This window comes from Melitaea cinxia, chromosome 3, assembly GCF_905220565.1.
Source record: "Melitaea cinxia chromosome 3, ilMelCinx1.1, whole genome shotgun sequence".
In the NCBI taxonomy this organism is placed as follows: domain Eukaryota; kingdom Metazoa; phylum Arthropoda; class Insecta; order Lepidoptera; family Nymphalidae; genus Melitaea; species Melitaea cinxia.
The window spans coordinates 12,217,655-12,239,656 of record NC_059396.1 but is presented as its reverse complement, the minus strand read 5'-3'; the positions used below and the strand labels follow the sequence as shown (position 1 = coordinate 12,239,656).

The following is a 22,002-nucleotide window of genomic DNA, read 5'->3' as shown; positions in this document are numbered from 1 at the left end:
TAAAAAGCCGACCGATGGCGGGATAACCATCCAACTGCTGGCTTTGAAATACACAGGCCGATGACGGGCAGCAGCGTCTTCGGTGCAACAAAGCCAGCCCTGCGGTCACCAACCCGCCTGCCCAGCGTGGTGACTATGGGCAAAACACATGAGTTTGCGCCATTTATTGGTACGAACTTGTGGAGGCCTATGTCCAGCAGTGGACTGTAATAGGCTGAAATGATGATGATGATTAGTGTGTATGTATTAGCATGTATGTTTATCATATAACTGCACCACCTACCCTGTTTCGAGATTCTATTAAATTTATCCTTCCTTTAATTGGGTTATCTGGAAGAAATGGCTAAATAGACATATGTCCGCCCATTGTACTTCACAGTCTGTAAATGTTTTTTAAATCTGTTTATTGTTTAAAATGTAGTTGTAGTGTACAATAAAGTATAAATAAACAAATAAATAAAATGTATACACGTTAAATATACCAAAATAACATTTTTTATAATTTTTGTCTTTCTGTTTGTCAGTAGAAGCGCCATTTGCCATATTGCTAAATCGCTTTGGGTGGTCGAGGTACATTTTTAGCATATTTCATTTTAAACAAAATAGAAGAATGTCAAATATGAAATATTGTTTTAAAGATCCAATGGGTACCTTCACATATTGGTCTGTCTGGCAATGAGGAGGCTGACCGATTAGCAAGAGCAGCAGTCATTGATGGATCAATTGTTTGCATAAAACCAACCTTTTCGGAACTTTTATCAAAATATAAACATAAAATTAATAAAAAGTTTAAAGAATAGTTTGACGAACGCTCTCTTGAAAAAGGCGTTTGGTATAAAACGATCCAGTGTCAGCCTCCTCGTATTCCATGGTTTGCTAAGATGAATATGAGACGGACTCTTGTTGTAACGGCACTAACACTAAGGTGAATGAAATGAAAAAATGAAAAAAGTAGATACGCCGAATTGCGAAATATGTAATTATGTAGAAGACGTAGAAGATGTTTTAATGGAAACGGAGCAGATGAGATTTGGTGTCCAAGCTGGCCTGAATTTATTGGAAGTCGGCTTGTTCCAACAGTTCTTGTCTGAACCAACATCCCAATGTGCCAAACCTATACTAGAGTTTGTATATAGTAGTATTAAGTTAAGATCTAGTAATAATTTAGTATTATAATTTAGTTTGCTATAATAATATTTATATGTTAGTTATAATTTAGCAGGCTTCATCGAGTTTTCACTTCGAAGATTCCGCAATGCTTGAAGACAAAAGTCTTCGAGCTCAATGAGAGAGCATCAAAATCGGTACACCCAGTACCGATTTTGATGATTTTTAATTTAATCAAAAGCCGATATTTATCATGTGGTCACATTTAAATTTCATCGAGATCTGATTACAAGTTTTAGAGTAATCTTTGATAATGCGTATTTACTTGGACTATTTTTTCGTCTACCTACGTTGTATTATTTGTCGATGTAACTGAAGTCGGTTTTTTTCGTTTGCCAGCAAACACAATTATTAATGTATGCTACCTCAGAACTTTTTACTGAATGGACCGATTTGAATGATTCTTTTTTTAATCGAAAAGTGGTGCGCGTCACGTAGCCCCACTAAAATCTAATTAAGATCTAACAAGTCCTTTTCAAGTTATATCTAATCATACGTTTTTACTGGACTATTTTTTCGTCGATTTACGTTTGAATCATACCGCATAGCTTTTCAATGGGTTCCCCGATTTTAATAATTCTTGTTTTAATCGAAAGCTGGTGCTTGTCTTGTAGTTTCATTTAAATTTGATCGAGATATAATGAGTAATCTTTGATGACGCGTATTTATGTAACGGTGCGTACGCATCGTTATCGTAACTTATAGTTGCGTTAACGTTATTAGAAACTACTTCGGCTTGAACTATCGTAGAACGTACTAAGCTATATTATCCACTTGAGTGGCTGTTTATTGTTTATAAATAATTTTTATAATTCTTGTTTTAATCTGCTGGTTAGCCCATTTAAATTTTTTCGTTTGCGAGAAACACAATTATTTAGCAAGCTTAATAAACTGCGATAAAATCCGTAAAGTTGCTTCAATAAAAAAGTTATTTCTTTTTCATTTTCTTATATTTATAATGTTGTGTGGTTACGGCAGTAAAGAATATAGCCACCTCCTCTCGTCTCGTGGGGAGGCGACTAAGGGATAACAAAGTTTCATTACCATCTCGAAACTGGTGAAGCCGACAGATGACAGGATAACCATCTCCACCAGTGGGACCGGAATGTTTGGCGCGATTTTGTGGAGGCCTACGTCAATGCAGTCAGTAATGGACTGCGATACGCTGAAGTGGTGACAATGATGATATGATGATGAATCATTAGCACAAAAATAAACTATCCGAAAGTTCTGCGCACGCATAAAAAAATAATTTCATAACTTTCTATCTGTAATAATAGTGATCTTATAAGATAGTTGATTTAGTATCTTTAAATCTATATATTAGTATGGTAACTTACTAGAATATAATTATGTTTGCAATTAAAGGTGCCGAAAATTTGATTTTAAGAAATAAAAAAATACTCGGAATTGGATTTTTTTAAATTATACTACTTAATCACATAATCTAAGTTGTGACGCAGCATTTTATTCTGTCAATTAAATTTTAAAATTAATAAAAGATCCGCAAAAGATCCGTTAGAAAAATGACGGCTAAGGACACGGATACGTTCTCATTTTTTCCGCAGATATGGATATCCGAAACATCACTACTAGTTACCTACCTCATAACTTTTTAGCGAGTGTACCGATTCTGATGATTCTTTTTTTAATTTGAATGCTGGTGCTTGTTATATGATTCCATTAAATTTTGAGCGTGATCAGACAAGTAGTTTTTGAGTTATCCTTAATATTGCGTACACGAGTGTTCATTTTATTGTGATAATTACTACTCGATATAAATTGGAGTCGGATTTTTTTTGTTTAAGAACAAACAATTATTTATAGGAATTTTGTAAATAATTTAATGAAACACATTTATTTAAACAACTTTTAATTGTAGAATTAAAAATAAATAATACACAATGGTTAAAATCAAAACGCAAGTATTATTAGTTTCATATTGTGAGCGCAATTGGTTAGCTAACGGCTTGGTCCGAGGCGCACACAAATATGATAAAATTTAATGTGTTTCCAATTGAAACTGTTGGTAGTGATTTATTTGAATTTGTGTTAAACACTTAGTATCGCGTATTTGTATGTACCTACTGTATACTTCCAACGAAGGAGAGATATCCCATTTTGATTTTATCAAATCGTAAAATATCATTATTTAAATCTAAATATTTTAAACCAAAAGTATAGGATACACATAATCATACATATTGTTTGAAACAATTTGTCCGGTACTGATATTAAAACATATTTCTCTCTTTTTTTTTAAACGCTCTTATGTTCTCATTTTATTAAAAATAATATATATTATTATTTTAATTTTCGTATTATATCTTAATATATGTAACGTACGCGTCACGTTGTTTGTCCGCGATGGATTCCTAAACTGCTTAACCTATTTTAATCAAATTTGCACAACGTGTGCAGTTTGATCCAACTTGAAAGATAGGCTACATTTTATTTTGATATATGTAATTCTTATATTTAAGAAAAAAACATTATGGTACGAAGTTCGCCAGGTCAGCTAGTAATTTATAAATATAAATAAATATGACACAAATTTAATAATTACGATGAACTTACAAGTATAATGCAATATTATAAGAAATGTTTGTACTAAACAGTTTACATTTAAATTTCTTGTAGAAATTTTACGTTAATGTCACTTCATATTATATTATTATTATATTGATGTCATAAAAAGAAAAACAATGAACAGGATTCTTAAAATATGACAAAAGACTAGCCAGTCTGTATTTACTTATCCCCATGCACTTTACAATGTTAAAAACGCAAGTTGTCATTTTCACTTGATATGAACATTTCTATTAAGTACATATTTATTAAAATTACAAAGAAAAAAATGTTAATTATGTTGCAATACTTTTCTTAAAGACTGAAGTCTTCAATTAGAATTTTTTGTGTTGCAAAAATATGTTACACTGTGAGTGATGTGACACATAAATTATAAACTGCAAGAGAAAGCTTGTATGTGCCATAACAAGAAAATCTTAGGTAGTTTTAATTAAGTAGTCTATACATTATATACTTTTGTATTTTTTAACCTACTTATGCTTATCCTCAACATTCCATTCCACACCATTACCAGGCAAAGGACTGTTTATAAAAGGAGATATCCATGACAAATACCATTTATGTCCAAATACTTCGATTATATTTTGTTTAGTACCATTGTCATAAGATACTACTTTATTACTATCCTTTTTTTCTGGAGTTATTCTCCCATTTAAAATATTATTAAAATGGAATATAAAAAGAGCCCCTGTAAATGCACCTATTATAAAATTTAACTCTATTAAAAATACATATAAAGTCTCTTCACCAAAATCTATTACAAAACTAACAAGAGGCAATGCAAACTTAGCTAATATTAGACCATGGTTCCACCTTGTAAAATTACACAAAAATATTACATTGTAAGAAAATGCATACACCATAGCTATGAATGTATATAATGTAAAGAACATGAAATATCTATGATTGTAATAGCCTACACAACATGCGAAAAATGTACAATGGTGATCTCTTTTGATAATGCACGTATCACAGGTGTCGCAGTGCCATGCACGAGGTGGTCGTGGACACTCGCACACAGTACACATAGTCCAGTTTTCCTTAAATTCACATTCTAAAATTTTCCCTCTAATACTAGTGTCAGTAAACATACCACATATCAGATTTCCAACTATGTTATATAAAAGAAATGCTGCACAGACATAATGTATAATATATGGAACGGTCCATGTTTCTACTACAGTAGGTAACACAACGCACAGTTCAAAATAAACAAATCCTGGAACCAATATAAAAACAATCAGTAGATATACGCTGTGTTCTAGAAATCGTTTAAGTTTTTTGTTGTGGACTGTTTGTATTTTTATTAACATTTTTAGTCCTTTGCTTACAGTTTGAGTCTTGCTAAAACCTCTTAGGCTAGGATTTCCAACATTTCAAATCTGGATCAAATATGTACTTATTTTACATAGTTCTTTAAAGTTAAATTCTGGAAATAAAAAAAATATTTAGATACTTTTTTCACATAAATTCTAATTTAATTACGTAAACAACATATGATAAAGATATGATCTGATCAAGTAAAATCAACAATTATGTACATCGCTGGCAAGAAATTTATGGGGTTGGGGGGAAAGGGGGGAGGGAGTGTGGGTTTTCATCCCCTGGACAACAATTTTCGTGTAAACCCGATGTTACCGAGATATCGTAGTTAAAGTTTTGAGGTTCAATTTTAAAATCGGAAAAAATTAACCTACCACCTTTGAGGTTAGAATAACGCTTGGCTCCGGCGCTGTGGGAAGTGCAGCCCTTCCACCCTTGCGTGCGAAAGCACTCACTCATGCTCCGTTCAGCAGCGGAGGCTCAGCCGCTCCTCTACGCATTCGTTTGAGCGCTTTCGCACGGCGGGCAAGGGCTGCCCTCCCTCCACGCCTCCGGCTTAAAAAAAACACTCTAGGGGTGGGGCAGACCAAGACCACGTGGACAGTGGGGTGCTCCAATTCGGTTTTGGGTATTTTTCGAATTTCTATACCTATATTCTAGCACGCAATGTTACTAATTTTATTAGAGTATTATGTCTGACGCGTTATTTTGTTTAAAAGTGTCTATTTGTCAGTCATTAAAGGCCAGTTCGTATCGTATTTTGATCTTGCAGTAAAGATCGTTTTTACGTAAATTTGTTCGAAAATAACGCGTGAAAGTCGCAGAATGGAGCATGAGTACACTTCCCGCAGCACCGGAATTAAGATAGAGTCAGAAATAACAAAAATTTAACCTCCCATAAATTAGTCTACCTGTGATGTACATGATAGCCCAATTATATACATTTTGATTGATATAAAGTTTGTATAAACATACCTCGTTTTTTCAAAATATTTGAATCTTACTTTTTTTTAAGTACCATTTTTGATACAGCTTTGTAAGCAAAAGTGGCTAAAGTTTAAGTAAAGTAATTAGTCCCGTAACTAATTAAATGCTATATTTATATTATATATTATAATAAATTTAAAACGATTAATTAATTCTTGGGTTCAATGGTTTTTAGCTGTGCCCAAAGAGTACACAAAGGTAGCGAGGAAAACACTGTCGAATGTCGATTTCGCCAATGTCACGTGAAAAGACACGAAGGAGAATGGTCAGTGTGGTTGAGATTGTAAGCTAAATTGATTATTACACACAAATAAAGAAATTTTCAGGCTTTCATTGTTAAACCACAAAGCACAACCTGAAGCAACAAAATAGAAAGTACAAACGATAAATTAAAAAAAGGTAATACTAATATCTATCTTGACAATTGACATTGACAATCACAATCACAGACAATTGTTTTTCACTTCTTTTGCTTAATAAACGTAATAGAATTAAATTGTGATTATATTAGGTGACTGTTCTAGCATAGTGTAGTTGTAAATAAATTATCAACAATATTCTTGTTTATGTATATAGTATATTTTGTGCTTGTGTTGTTTTAGGTTCATAGATTGATCTAAACTACCTACTATTTTGGCAGTCTCCAAAATTCTTTTGAGGTTGTTATCTCTAGTTCACCGAACAATCTCCGTCGTGTCTTCTCCATCTTACGTGACATTGGCGAAAACGAAATCATCCATGCTATTCGGCACTAGTGATAGCCATTAATTCTAAATTCATTCATTCACTTCTTTTGCTCATTTCAATAGCTATGCAATAGGCTTATAGGCTAAGGTCATACCGAATAGTTTATCAATACTAATATTGTTCGCCTCAGCCTGTAATATTGCGCCGGAGCCTTAAATTCTTCCTCTAATCTTAAAACTTTAACCATAGATATCTCCATAACCATTGGTTTCCGAATGATGGCAGTGTTAACTAGTATAGCTCCCCCTCCACCCTCCGCCCTTCACTCCTCAAAACCCCATAATTCGATGGTTCTTAATCTAAAGCATAGCCAATAACTTTTTTTTACACAATAACATACAATTATACAAAAGGAAAGTTGAGTCACATAATAAAACAATAATATATTGCAATAGCATGTTAATTTTTTATTATTCTAGGTACAAACTTTCATCAGTTCAAATATAGAAATTAACAAGACGCGCTCGACATATGATCATTTTCACATAATTAGATTATATTATATATATATAGCAAAAATATATTTTCCTTAAAACTAAATAAACATTACAAAGGCATTGACAATTGTTTGACTTGAAGGTTGACAGGGACAGGGAGACTCGACATACATAAAAGTCTGAGTTTTATTCCTATGTTCGAATTTTGTCCAATGGAGAGTTTTAAATAAATAAATCATTCTAACTACATAATCAACCACATTCAACTAGTCATATATAAATTACTCCAAATCTTAAACTGCTGTAACAATGCAACTTCGACTAAAGATAAAGCATCAGATTACAAAAATTATTGTATAGGCTTTTTGGTTTGTTGTTATCAAGTTTCATGAAAAAAGTATTAAAAATATGGAAGAGCTGTGGAAGAAGTATTGTTGCAGACCTTTTTTAACTTCATAAGATTAATTTTTATAGAATTTCTTGCTGGTATCTTTTGCCATATCAACTAGAGTTTGAGCTGGTTTGAATGGGGCTCCATAAAGACCTTGATATTCTTCCATCTTCTTAACCAATTTGTCAGCACCAAATTGATCAACCCATCTGAAATCAAGTGTATAACCAAAACCAATTAGCATGGTGCCAGTTCTTGAGAAGTATTTTTTTGTAGCATAAAAGTATGTTGACTCAATATGAAATGTAGTAATTACAAATGTACTAGAATTAAAATCCAATAATTTTAACTTTTAGATCCAACTTTTTTAAATGAGAAGCTATTTACATAAATCAAATTGTAGAGTTCATACAAGATGATAACTAAAATAATAGATAACTATAATAAATAACTATATTACTGAGATTAAAATACATATGTTTACCTGAATGGTCCTCCGGTGAATGGTGGGAACCCTAAACCAAATACGGCACCAACATCACCTTCTAACGGACTATGAAGAATCTTTTCTTCTAATGATAATACTGCTTCATTGACAAACCTATGAAGAACAGATAAAAAGCTCAGGATTAGTTTTTCTACAACATTAGTGGACCCAACGGACATTGTCAAAAACTGTAAAACGCGTTAAATTTAAATAATCAAAACTAGTTTTCCAAATTTTTTTGCAGAAATTTCTTATATGATTAAACTGTAAGAATATTCTACAATGTATTAGAAAGCCTTGTAAAAAAATGACCACGGTAAAAAGGATTTACTTTTATGTATAATAATTTATATAAATATAAATATTTACAACATACTTTATACACATGATCATCTGTTCCTAAAGTAAATAATGCCTGTGTTATAGGTAACAGCCGACTGGTGTAGCTACATTTTTTTTGATATACATACATATAAATAATATATATATAAATAAACATATATATTACACTCAGACTCGGCGTGGGAATCGAACCCACAACCCCGGAGCAGAAAGCAGGGTCACTACAACAAACTGCGCCAACGGGCTATAATGAATAAATGAGTAGGTTAATTGAGGTAGGTCACAGTAGGACAGGCTCAAAATCTGGAGTAGCCCGACTGGGGGACTGGTGGTGAGTAAAGTGACCAGAGCTCCTGGGGGTGGTTTGGAGGTAGGGTCCGCAACGCGCTAGCGATACGTGTAGTGTTCCAAGCATCTACACAGTAATGGCTTACCATCAGGTGAGCCGTACGCTTGCTTGCCGACCTAGTTAAAAAAAAAAAGAAAAAAAGTGGTTCTTTTTGGACACATATTGTAACATTTACCTAGACACCATTCTCAATTGTTGATCTTCGACAGAGCTCGCCCCGCGAGGCTCTAGAGAGTACTTGTCTTTTAATATTTGTATAGCTTCCTGATTGACATCACGGTTCTTCGTGCCCTTTTCATACACATAGATACCTTTTCCAGACTTTCTCCCCATGAACCCAGCTTTGACGAAATCTTGCATTATGTTCAAATCTCCGCCACTGATACGTTCACCAAAAGCCTGAAAGATATATATTACTTTATAAAAAGGTATTTAAACGATAGTACCTGGGTGACCGAGCTTAGCTCGGTATTTTTGGTACATCGGGGTTTTTGGATTATATGAGAATATTTTCTGATTTTACCAACATAATAATAAAAAATATCAACTGGTTGTTTAAATAAAAAATCATGAGTGCAATTAGAAAAAAAGGAAAAAAAAATACTCGATCTGGAGACATGGGGATTTGCGCCGTGATCTTCTCAGTCAATCCCGACCAGCCGATTTCCCACCTGAGCTATTACAACTTTATTGACAATTGCGAAATTTACCTTCGTATTCTAACGATATTGTAGCCATTTTTTCATTGATTATTTTTCGACTACATATTTTATATTACTTGTCGATGTAAATAAGGTAGGGTTTTTCGTTTGCGAGCAAACTCAATAATTTTGAAATAATTGAATCTAAAGTATCTAAAATATTGGACATTTAAAAAACTTAATAAACCAAGAAAAAATCTGAAAAAGTTGTGTCATTATGAGTGAAATTCGCGTAAAATTAGAAAATAACACAATTATAACGAATCAAAATAATTCAAATCAGTACTGACCTTAGCTAAATCAACAGCAATATGAGACCCGACATCAATACCAACTTCATCTGCTAATGTAGCAGCACCCACTGGGAAACCAAACTGTTTCGTCATATTGTCTAAATCTTTAGGGTCTAGACCTTCTTGAAGTAACCTTAAAAAACATAATACAATAAAACATTTCGTATATACTAGTTACAGGTTCCATCTCCGCACATGACAAAGAAACTCAAAGCGTTCCTTGAGGTAAGAATGATGATGAATCAGGACGAAACAACACGCGATAAAGCAGTAAGAGGATATGAGTATTCCTGCGGAAGTGGTTTGGGAGCCACTTGAGTTGTTTGAGGAAATTGGAGACATGGTCATTTTTGCAAAGACCAAATATGAACCGTATACAAAGATTTTGGAGATGCTCAAGTTTATTTAGTTGCTCCTCCTTAAGGTCGAGAAAGCAAGTATCAGCATAGTCAAGAATTGGTAGAAGGAGTGACTGTGCTCACGCAATTTTGGTGGGTAGTGGAAGGAAATATTGTAGTTGACGAAGTGAATTGACTGCAGAAAACATTTTACGACTCAACTCGTTCAGCTGAGGTGACCAGGAGAGACAGTTATCAAACATCACACCGAGATTTTTTACTTTGTCCCAGAAGTTAATAGCAGTTTTGTTAAAGATGACAGGTAGAAAAAGTGGCCATTCTATTCGACAAGCTAGTTTTGGACTGCCGATTACAATTACTTGACATTTTTCAGGATTAACATTTAGTCCATATGAGGTACTCCGACTATAGATTTTGTCCAAGTCATTGTTTATCTTATTTATACCGATAGGCAGATCACTCAATTTAGAATGGCAGTAAATTTGAAGATCATCTGCATACAAGTATTTGGAGTATATAGTATTTACACATATTTGGAGACATATTGATTATATGAAAATTTAAAATGGGAAGGGAGAGAACACGCCACCTTGCGGCACGCCAGCGTTTACGCTAGACCAGTCAGAGCATGAGTACTGGTACTTTTGGACACGCAACCGCTGCCGACGCCCGTACAAGTATGTATGAAACCAATCAATTACTGATGGAGATATGTTAAGAGAGCACAAGACAGCTAGCAATAAATCAAAATCTACTGTACTAAACGCGTTACTAAAGTCAAGCAGCGTCAACACCGTAAGATTTTGACTATCCATTGCAAACAAGCATTAAGTTGCATACAGTAGGAACAGACCACCATGCACAAATATTATACAAACTTCAATGCAATTTTTATTTTATATTTATAGATAATTGTTTTTTTTTTTCATGAAATCTGTTTACAATATAAGTTACACTGAGTCTTATAACACATTTATTATTATCTATAATATGAAAATGAGTCGCTGAATGTGTTGCTAAGCGCAAAACTCGAGAACGGTTGGACCGATTTCGCTAATTCTTTTTTTAAAATACTGTTTACAATATAAGTTACACTGAGTCTTATAACACATTTATTATTATCTATAATATGAAAATGAGTCGCTGAATGTGTTGCTAAGCGCAAAACTCGAGAACGGTTGGACCGATTTCGCTAATTCTTTTTTTAAAATACTGTTTACAATATAAGTTACACTGAGTCTTATAACACATTTATTATTATCTATAATATGAAAATGAGTCGCTGAATGTGTTGCTAAGCGCAAAACTCGAGAACGGTTGGACCGATTTCGCTAATTCTTTTTTTAAAATATTCCTTGAAGTACGAGGATGGTTCTTACGGAGAGAAAAATTAAAAAAAAAAAAAAAAAATTAAATTTCCTGAAAAAATCTAAAAACAACACTTTTATATACTCCCATACAAAAGATTTGTGATAATACTTAAAAGTCAATTTGAACTTTAATACCATACGATAAAGTTTGTGTTAGGCGATACGAAGTTCGCCGGGTCAGCTAGTTATCTATACAAAGTCACTACCTGATAGCCTCGCTGAGCATCGTGGAGAGGATGCGTGTCGTATAGAAGCCAGGCCCGTCCCCGACGGTGACGACCACCTTGCCCTGCCGCAGGCCCACGGCCACCGCCGCCGCCGCCGTGTCGTCGCTGGTGCCGGGGTGGCGGATGATCTCCAGCAGCTGCATCTTGTCCACGGGAGAGAAGTAGTGCATGCCTGGGTGTTGTCGTAATAGGTACATTTATTCTGATGTCATTAAAAAATTTGTCGCTTCCTGATTTATAGAAGACAAAAGATTATTTATTAAGTATTTAATATACCTACTAATAACAAATTCTTCCAGAAAAACAGCATTTTCGACGGCAAATTTTTGCTGTTAAAAACAATGCTGAGGCAGTAAACCTATTTAGCCTTTTCTTTTCGACCTCTTCCTCGACTTTTTTTTATTTTATTTTATTATATCCTTTTATTATTAGATTTCATTACTATTTTTTTATAAATTGTAAACTGTTTATGTTTATGGCCAATAAACAAGTTTTCTCTTTCTTTCTATAAAATTGTGGTTTAAAGTTTCATGTTTTGGAACGGATAAGTTACAAAAAGTAAAGTTTATTAACGTTACATTGGTTAAATTATGTACATAACGGGCCTCTAATTTATGGGAGGTTAAATTTTTGTTATTTCTGACTCTACCTTAACTCCGGTGCTGGGGGAAGTGCACTCATGCTCCGTTCCACGACTTTCACACGTTATTTTCGAACAAATGTATGTAAAAACGATCTCTACTGCAAGATCTAGATCCGATACGAATTGACGTTTAACGACTGACAAATAAGATACTTTTAAACAAAAATAACCCGTCAGACATAATACTCTAATAAAATTAGTAACATTGCGTGTTAGAATATAGGTATAGAAATTCGAAAAATACCCAAAACCGAATCGGAGCACCCCACTGTCCCCCTGCTCGGAGGGACGGCAGCCCTTGCACGCAAGCCAAGCGTTATTCTAACTTCAAAGGTAGGTTAATTTTTTTTGTAAAAATTTTTTTTTTAACGAAATCATGTCAATAAACGGTGTAATTTTGAAGTTAGATAGGGAAAAGTTATTTTTCTTCTTCTTCAAATCTAAGGTATTGTAACCTAGTTGTCCGGGGGGGGGGTAAAAAGCCACCCTCCCCTTTCACCCCCTCCCCCTGTAACCCCATAAATTAGTGACAGATTTAAAAATTTAATCCCAAAAATTTAACCACGATATCTCCGTAACCACGGGGTTTACACGATAGTAGTTTTCCGGGGGGGTAAAAAACCCAAACTACCTCCCCCCTTCACCCTCTCACCCCCCTTAGCCTCATAAATTAGAGGCCGATTTTGTACATTATTACCTGAAATTATTCTAAATTTATTTATTGTGTTATTGACACACGGCAGCCGTATGCAGGATGACATTATCAGTTCAGGGCCTTTAAATACATTAAATAGAAGTACCCAGCATTAACCCATAAGAACAATATTGTTGTGACCAAAACTGCAACTAGAAGGGCAAAAGTTTTTTGTACTTTATAGATTACAAACAAAAAAATAATATAGTCACATATAAAATTCGTGTACAATGTATGTGAACCAATTTTTATCAAATTTTGAAAGCATCTATAATTTGGTCCAACTTGGGAGATATGGCAGTTTTTATCTCAATTGGACCCGGTAGGTGGCGCTGCTATCGGTATGTAAGCAATCAAATTTGGTAATTGTTTTCAGGGCAGGATAACGTCTGCGGGGTCTACTAGATAAAATATAAATCTGTAGTGGACCCACATGACAGATTAATTTCGATATGTTATTTGTAATTAAAAATTCTATTCCAATTTTTACATTTGCAACCTGTCTTAGTACTTACCAATAACCTTCTCAGGTCGGCTACTGCCTGCAGCTATCTTAGTAATAGGAATAGCACTGGTGTTAGTAGCTATGATACAGTGTTTGGGTACTACAGCTTCCAGCTCCTTGATCACTTTGTGTTTGATGTTGATATCTTCAAACACAGCTTCAATAACACAGTCAGTATTCTTAAACTTGCTATAGTCCAGAGTCGGCAGTAAGTTTGATAGGTATTTGTCCTTTTGTAAACTGAAAAAAAAAAATTACTTATGATTATAATAAAATTATAATATCCAAAAAATACACTATTATTATTACTTTTAAGTATAATAAATGATACTGCACTTTGTTCTAAAAGCTTACAATTGTACTAGCACTGTGGACAGACCTTTTCTCTAAATAAAGAAATGTATTTGAGCAGCCTGACTGGGTAAGTACTTTTTAACACAGTAAAACAATACTGCTTTCAAGTAGTGTTGTGTTCCTGTGGTGAGTAAGGTGACCAGAGCTCCTGGAGGGAATTGGAAATTGGGGATAGGGTCGGCACCACACTTGTGATGCTTCTAGTGTTTCAGGCATCTATAAGCTACAGTAATCACTTACCATCAAGTTAATGGTACGTTTGTTTGTCGACCTAGTTGTAAAAATAATTGTGTTTGCAGGCAAATGAAGAAAAACCGCCTTCAATTATATCAACAAGTAATAATACAACGTAAGTACCCAAAAAAAATTCGAGTAAATATGCATTATCAAAGATCACTCCAAAAGTTGTAATCAGATCTCGATGAAATTTAAGTGTGACCACATGATAAACATCGGCTCTTTTCGAGAGTTTCCCTCGATTTCTCTGGGATCCCATCATCAGATCCTGGTTTCCTTATCATGGCACAAAACTAGGGATATCTCCTTTCCAACAAAACAAGAATCATCAAAATCGGTTCATAAACGAGGGAGTTATCCCCGAACATATATAAAAAAAATATACGGTCGAATTGAGTAACCCCCTCCTTTTTTGAAGTGGGTTAAAAAGTAATTGGAGCTTTCTTAACTACTTTATAATGGTAATTGATAGTTTAAAAAAAATATACACACGCTGAGATTCTCTTCCTTTTAACAGCATTCACAAGACCATTCTGGATCTGTCCAACACCTCGGTACAGACCTGCATTTGTAGCATCTTTCATTACTACATTGTAGCCCTTATCAATAGATACTTGCACAATACCGGCCCCCATCAAACCCGCACCGAGTACACCAATCTAAATGAAAAAATTATAGACAGTGAACAAAATCATGAAAATTAATGAATTAAGAAATCTTATTTTTTTGTACTGGATAGAAAAAAAAAATTTGTAAACAACTTATAGTTTTGTAATTTCATATCTTGTTTTTATTATAGTTAAATAAATAAATAAAAAACATACATTCTTGACATCAACTTGTGATTTTCCAAATCTGTTTTTCTTGCACTCAGTCTGTCCACGGAAGAGACTAATGAGCCCTTTGCTCTGTGGAGTCATGGCGAGCTCGCCGAAGCCCTGCGCCTCCGCCTCGTAGCCAGCTACGGGGCCCTTGTCTACACCTGTTCTTACCACTTCAAGAATCTATGAGACAATAGAAATTATAGTACTAATTTTTTTTAATGTTTGTAATAATAAAAAAGGTAAAAATTCTATCTCAATAAAAAACTGTATTATACAGAAGTGACAAATGTTAAAAATATCTGATCGGTATTGAAACTCAAGGTTATTGGAACTGCAACTATTTATTTTATAACAATATCAATGAATGTTTACTTTTTATATAAAATAAAATAGTTTCACTTTGTCAATGTCAATTATTAATATTGCTTTCTGAAAATTCTATTTTTTTTTTTACCTACAACATTTTTTTTCTAAGGATGGTTTATTTGCACAATTCAATATAATTTTGTGATCTTACTTTAAGTGGGGCAGGATATAAGCCACGTGATGCCTTCATTACTTGTTCCTTTGCTTTATTGAAAATGAAATTCTTTACAAAGTCCCACTGCATGGCAGCAGCAGTCACTTTGTTAACTAATCCTTTTTTGGAGCGATCGACTTTTATTTTTCCCGATGCAATATCTTTTGCTACTAAGACAGCAACATCCTCCAGATATTTCATTGTGTTGCTTTCAGGTTGTCCTAAGCCTTAAAAGATCATATTTTGATATTTTGAATACATCCATTTTTCAATCCATTACATTACAATAAACATGCTAGTCATAACCTCATCACTACGAGTCTCCTATCTATGAACTCATTATCTAAACAAATCACTACTGATAATATTACCAGACATTTTAAAACTCATTTTGTTTAATAGATTGATATCAAAAACTTTACTAAGGGTTTTCATATGAATAAATTTTGTTTCTTTTGAAAATAATACTATATATGAAACTAGCTGACTGCAAATGTTGTTTTACCATATATGTTATTAACCCCTTAATCCCCCCCCCCTTATAACTTAGGGGTATGAAAAATAGATGTGGGCCGATTCTCAAATCTACCCAATACCCTTCATAACAATCGGTATAGCCATTTTGGAGGAGTATGGTAACTAACATTGTGACATGAGAATTTTATATATAAGAATATAAATTATTTACTCAATAATTATTAACTCAATCGCTTATGTTAGTTTGCAGGTTACTTACAAAAAATATACATAATTATATTCAAATCTTATTATTCTTACCAGGTCCAAGTGGTGCAACTAATAAGTCAACTAATCCAAGTTTCTTTGCCTTATCTGCCTTGACAGTTTTTCCAGTAAGTGCTAAATCTAAAGTTGTAGGAATTGAAGTCAGTTTAGGCATCCTAAAAGAACATTATTTAGTTACATAAACCTGATATATATGATGATATAGAGTGGTAATATATTTGTCAAAATATCTATTTGTATTTAAAAACAAAACATTACAAAACAATTTTCTAGTATAAGCAATAATATTCTAAATGCACTAATTATTACATTCCTAAGCAGGTTTAAAATCAAAATTCATATGCACAGAACTAGACTTATTACTAAAATAAAAGTATATTTTTTTACATTTTTTGATACACAAACACCATTTGTTCAATTTTATGCTTGTGATTTTGGTAAAAGATTAAATTAATAATAATATGTGATATATAATTTTTACCTTTGTGTACCACCACCTCCAGGTAATAGTCCAAGCATTACTTCGGGCAGACCAAAGCCTGTCTTAGCATCTTTAACGGCAATCCTATATTTACAAGCTAGAGCTGTCTCTAATCCCCCGCCAAGACAGCTGCCTTGTATAGCTGCTACATATGGCTTGTGAGAAGTTTCAATCTTTTTAAATATTTCATGTCCTTTTAAAGAAACAAAAACAAAAAGACATTAGAAAAGTTTATTCTTTTGGGTATTTAATTATATCTGTGAAGAAACAATATTATTCATTCAATATTTTATTCATACCACTCTTAGAAAGAGCTACAACTTCCTCTTTAGTTTTGCAACTTTCAATCATAGTTATGTCAGCGCCAGCTATGAAACATCCTGGTTTCCCTGATATGAAAACAGCAGCTTCAATAGCTGGATTAGATTCAACTTCATTGATGATGTTTCTAACTTCATCCATAACAGCATTATTTAATGAGTTGACCTGTACATTTACAGATTATTTTAATAAAGTATTTTTTTAACATATTAATAAAATTTAAAGGTTTTAACTGAGATATACATATTTTATTTTACATATTAATTTAAACATTTGTATATGATTAAAATTAAGGTCTACTAAAATAAAATTCTTATCTTGGCTTCTCCAACTTCTGAAGAGGCTAGAAATGTTTATAAATTAGTCGTAATATATTTAAAGAGACGTTGTTGATTTAGTTAAGAACGATGGAGGTGACGTGGTCACTGTGTGACAAAAACCTCCAACTTTTTTTAAGAATTAAAAAAAAAAATTCTTATCTCATTAAAATATTCATGTAGTTAATTTACTTTGTTTATAAATAAATATATCTAAATTCAAGTGATGGAACATATAAGAATTATTGCACATTTATGTTTTTAATCTTTACCTTAAATTATGTATTTATACTATACTTTTTACCTTAGCATTTGGCGAATCTAATGTTACAACATATACTCCGTTTACCAATTTACATTTGGTGTGAACTGGTGAAGCTACTGCAGCTGCATAGTGCCTGTTATGTAGCCCTGAAAGTTTTGAAATAAATAAATGTTAATGTGTTGATTTTATAACAGTTTTAACTGTTTTACGTAACGTCAGTACTATTTGTCACAAATATAACAAGAAAATCAGTTGTAAAGTTATAATCAATGTTAGACTACTTACTGTTTAATAAATAGATATTGTTTCGGTTTTTAAGAACCTTGAGGGCATTGAAGATCTTACTATTAGACATATTTAATATCTTCTTATGCACAAGGGTACTTTAATTATAAATAAATTGTAATTATAAGTAAGGAATTTTGGACCCAGACTTTGAACCTGATTTCTCTCTTCAGATAGAGGAGTTGAAGGGAGGGGGGGTGAATCGAGCGGGGAGAGATGTGACAAAATGACAACAACGCTACAGATTCACTATGTAATTGACATTTGAGTTTAAAAACATTTATATAATATTTTTTTTATAGATCAATGTTTAAAAATAAACGTTTTATTCATAGACAGAATTATGATAATCCTATACGTAATGTAGCACTTGCACAAGTTTATATAACAACAATAAGAACTATATTTATAATCAAAAGAAATTGTAAAACACCAAAATAAATTTATTTAGTTAACAGATTATTACTTGAAAATAGTTTGAGTTATTTACAAAGTTTATGGAATATACACATACATACAAATCAATGTTTTTAAATCATATAGGTAGCTTTAAAGCAACTAAGACAGATAGTATCTGCGCAACACTAACAAACATTGTGTAAAAGCCCAACATCTGGGTTTTTCTGACAGGCCAAAGTTTTTGACCCTGCCTGCTTGGGAACGGGCTTCCAGGCTATGCCTGCCTACACGGGCATTTTCTCTCCGGTAGTAACCACTGCCAAGTGCTCTATTTCCGGCCCGATAGGCAGAGGATATGCCCATCAAGTAAGCGCTACCCTATGGGGTATGTATGAAATCCTTCCCTTTGGGTCCCCTTTACGCAGTCTCCCCTGGGATGACCCAGTCCTCGTCGTTACTGTCACCAGTGTTGGGACTCTGCTGCGTCTGTAGCAGGAGCACTAGCACGTCCTGTTATCTCGGTGTATGACGTTATTTCTGACGTACCTCGGAGCTCCTACTTCCAGACGCAAGCACCGGTTTTGCTGGACCTGCAGTCTTCTCGCCTGTGTCGCGAAGCAGAGTGCGTATTACGCTGGAGCCACAGACGTCAGGCGCGAGCGGACGAGGGCGCCGTAGACCATCAGCTTGGTTCTGAGGGGCAGTCTCGATGTGAGGACGGAGTGGAGTTTCGACCGAGCTACCGCTGCGTGGTTCACCGCGCGATTTACTGTGGGAACCATGCGCAGCCTTCGATCGATGTGGCACCCCAGATACGTAACTGAGGTCTTCCACTCTACGTCCTGGCCTCGGAGCTTGAGCTGGCGCAGCGGCCTGGAGCCACCGGTGAGTAGAGCGGCCGTCTTCCCAACGTTGACGGCCATCCTCCACCTGTCCAGCCACTCCGGTAGCAAGTCCAGCAGCCGTTGCATTCTGTTGGTGGCGACGATCTGGTAATACGACGATGCAAAGAACGCGCTGTCGTCCGCATACAGGGCCAACAGCACGTTCTCCTCCCCCTCACGCAAGTAATTGCGGAGGGTGAGGATGTCGTCCGTGTACGCCGCGTAGAGCCGCGGTGATAGACAGTTGCCTTGGGGTACTTCAGCTCGGATTGGGCGTGGTTGGGAATTCACCCCTTCCATCGAGACGAAGAAGCTCCGACCTTCCAGGAACGACGCTACCACTCGCACATACGCGGGCGGTGCTGTCGTGGCAATCAACTTGGCCAGGAGCCCGGCGTGCCATAGACGGTCAAAGGCCTTCTCCATGTCGAGAAAGACCCCGACAGTGCAGTGCCGGTTGTTGAGCTCACTGCCCAAGTGACTGAGGACCCTCGCCAGCTGGAGCGAAGTCGAGTGGCTGCTGCGGAAGCCGAACTGCTCTTCGCGCATGGGCGGATGCGGCGCGAGTCTTCGCAGCAGTAGTCTCTCGAACAGCTTGGCGATGTGCGAGAGTAACGTAATTGGATGTAAGAGCGTTAAATTGAACAGCGTAGTGTCTGAAAACAACACTAGAGGGCATTTTTAACGGTCTCAATCAATATTTATTAATTTACAAACACAACCTTGACACAAAATCTTTTACTGTGGAAGCTTGTCGTCTTTGGAACTCATTACCACTGTCTATCAAGAATGTTCAAACATTACAGACATTTAAAAAATTCACAAAAGAAATGTATTTATCGTCTTAATGTATGTCAAGAAATTTTATTTATATGAGTACTTTATGCTATGATGTTTTGTCTTTCATTTAAAATTTATCAAGTTTTTTTTTCATTTCTTTGAAGAATGGCTATAGGACGATAGTCAGAATAATTAGAAGGATTCAGCTTTTTCGGAAGAGGGATAATTTGAGCATCTTTCCACGCAGATGGAAAGGTGCAGGATTGCATAGAAAAGTTAAAGATTGATGTAATAATAGGAGCTACAACATCAATAATCGTCATGATCATTTTACGGCTTATGCTGTCAGCGCCAACAGAATTAGAGCTAATTTCTAAAATATTCTTCTTAACATCACATACAGCGAACTGACTAAAAGTAAATGAGGGGAAAGTTAGAGTGGATGTAGCTGAAATTTGTGAAAGTGTATTTAATTGGTCGATCCATCAATAGAATCAGAAGTTAAGAAATGCTGATTAAGATAAATATTATAATAAATAATTGTGTTTGCTCGCAAACGAAAAAAAACCGACTTCAATTACATCGAAGAGTAATACAACGTAGATCGACGAAAAAATAGTCAAGTAAGTACGCGTTATCAAAGATTACTCAAAAAGTAGTTATCAGATCTCAATAAAATTTATATGTGACCACATGATAAACATCAGCTTTTGATTAAATTAAAAAATTATCAAAATCGGTACACCCAGTAAAAAGTTATTGCGGATTTTCGAGAGTTTCCCTCGATTTCTCTAGGATCCCATCATCAGATCCTGGTTTTGTTATCATGGTACCAAACCAGGGATATCCCCTTTCTAACAAAAAAAAAAAAAAAAGAATTATCAAAATCGGTACATCCAGTAGAAAGTTATGCGGTTTAATACAACGTAGGTTGACGAAATAAGCGTCAAGTAAAAACGCATTATTAGATATAACTCGAAAAGTAGTTGTTAGATCTCAAATAAATTTAAATGGGACTAAATGACGCACACCACCTTTCGATTAAAAGAAAATTGTCGAAATCGCTCCACCCAGTCAAAGGTTCTGAAGTAACATACATAAGAAAAAAATAACATCGAATTGAGAACCTCCTCCTTTTTTGGAAGTCGGTTAAAAAGAAGAATAACCGGATATATTTACTCTCATTATACGTTTTTATCGAAGTAATTTAGGTTTTTTTTTTTTTTTTTTTTATAAAACAATTGTTATTTCTTGTAGATTGTAGAAAATAGAATTATTTTAGTATTAATAGAAACCATCTCATCCAGCAATAGTAAGTGTTCTATACGCTTCACGCTTCAGCCTGTAATATCCTACTACTGGGCAAAGGCCTCTTTCCCCATGTAGGAGAAGGATCAGAGCTTAATCCACCACGCTGCTCCAATGCGGGTTGGCGGATATATTCCCTACTATGAGTAACGATCGCTATCAGGTGTATGGTAAAACCGGGAGAGATGCCGCAGTGGGATAGATGCCTCATGTTCTAAAAACCTAACATCCCGAACTCACAAATAAAAATTAATCGCATAAGTAGGAGTCGAAGACACCCCGTACCTCAGATATCCACAGATATTCGTGTGGCAAGGACGCGTTTGGATCGTGTGTGTAATTTTCTCCGTGGCGAAATTTACAAACACGTCAAAGTTTTAAAGGTTAGTATTTAAGGTTGTATAATTTTATAAATAGTAATAAATTCCGTTATATTTTTTATCACGTCTATATACTGGGTCATTGAGTCTGCATATAGTTGTAAATAGATGCTATTTTGTTTATAATTTATTTAAAAAATACGTGGGCATCTATCCCAATCACAAAGGATAGTTGCCCTGATTTTTTGAGGTATAGGTGCCCTTAGGGGCATCTATCCCTTCATTCACCATATACAGAGTAAGTTTATATGTATAATTTTTTTGTGTCTGTTATATTTTTTATGTATTTAGC

The 22,002-nt window shown here is 34.6% G+C and overlaps 2 protein-coding genes and 1 long non-coding RNA gene across 3 annotated transcripts; 1 reads left to right on the top strand and 2 right to left on the bottom strand.

The window, feature by feature from the left end:
- Positions 1 to 4,198: 4,198 nt before the first annotated feature.
- LOC123669177 (probable palmitoyltransferase ZDHHC24) lies at positions 4,199 to 5,069 on the bottom strand. The gene has a single exon (XM_045602806.1). It carries the CDS (start codon positions 5,067 to 5,069, stop codon positions 4,227 to 4,229), a length of 843 nt encoding a protein of 280 aa, XP_045458762.1. The 3' UTR covers positions 4,199 to 4,226.
- A 2,128-nt stretch (positions 5,070 to 7,197) lies between these two features.
- Positions 7,198 to 18,184, bottom strand: LOC123669487 (trifunctional enzyme subunit alpha, mitochondrial). Its single transcript, XM_045603095.1, has 14 exons — positions 17,960 to 18,184; positions 17,714 to 17,820; positions 17,071 to 17,257; positions 16,772 to 16,964; positions 16,324 to 16,445; positions 15,544 to 15,773; positions 15,027 to 15,206; positions 14,695 to 14,861; positions 13,622 to 13,851; positions 11,749 to 11,941; positions 9,811 to 9,946; positions 8,995 to 9,218; positions 8,126 to 8,242; positions 7,198 to 7,850 (listed from the first exon to the last, which is right to left on the bottom strand). The coding sequence occupies exons 1-14, from the start codon at positions 18,027 to 18,029 to the stop codon at positions 7,712 to 7,714; spliced, it is 2,295 nt and encodes a 764-aa protein (XP_045459051.1). The 5' UTR covers positions 18,030 to 18,184; the 3' UTR covers positions 7,198 to 7,711.
- On the top strand, positions 11,874 to 15,433 carry LOC123669488. Its single transcript, XR_006745759.1, has 3 exons — positions 11,874 to 11,960; positions 14,265 to 14,314; positions 15,077 to 15,433. It is a non-coding gene; the product is annotated as an uncharacterized LOC123669488 (long non-coding RNA).
- Positions 18,185 to 22,002: the final 3,818 nt, after the last annotated feature.

Excerpts from the sequence above, each read along its gene's own strand:
- LOC123669177 (XM_045602806.1), bottom strand. The coding sequence starts at position 5,069 with ATGTTAATAAAAATACAAACAGTCCACAACAAAAAACTTAAACGATTT.
- LOC123669487 (XM_045603095.1), bottom strand. The coding sequence starts at position 18,029 with ATGTCTAATAGTAAGATCTTCAATGCCCTCAAGGTTCTTAAAAACCGA. Across the intron at positions 16,965-17,070 it reads TGTAGCTCTTTCTAAGAGTG|GACATGAAATATTTAAAAAG; the intron begins GTATGAATAAAA and ends TTTCTTTAAAAG. Across the intron at positions 16,446-16,771 it reads GGAGGTGGTGGTACACAAAG|GATGCCTAAACTGACTTCAA; the intron begins GTAAAAATTATA and ends ATGTTCTTTTAG.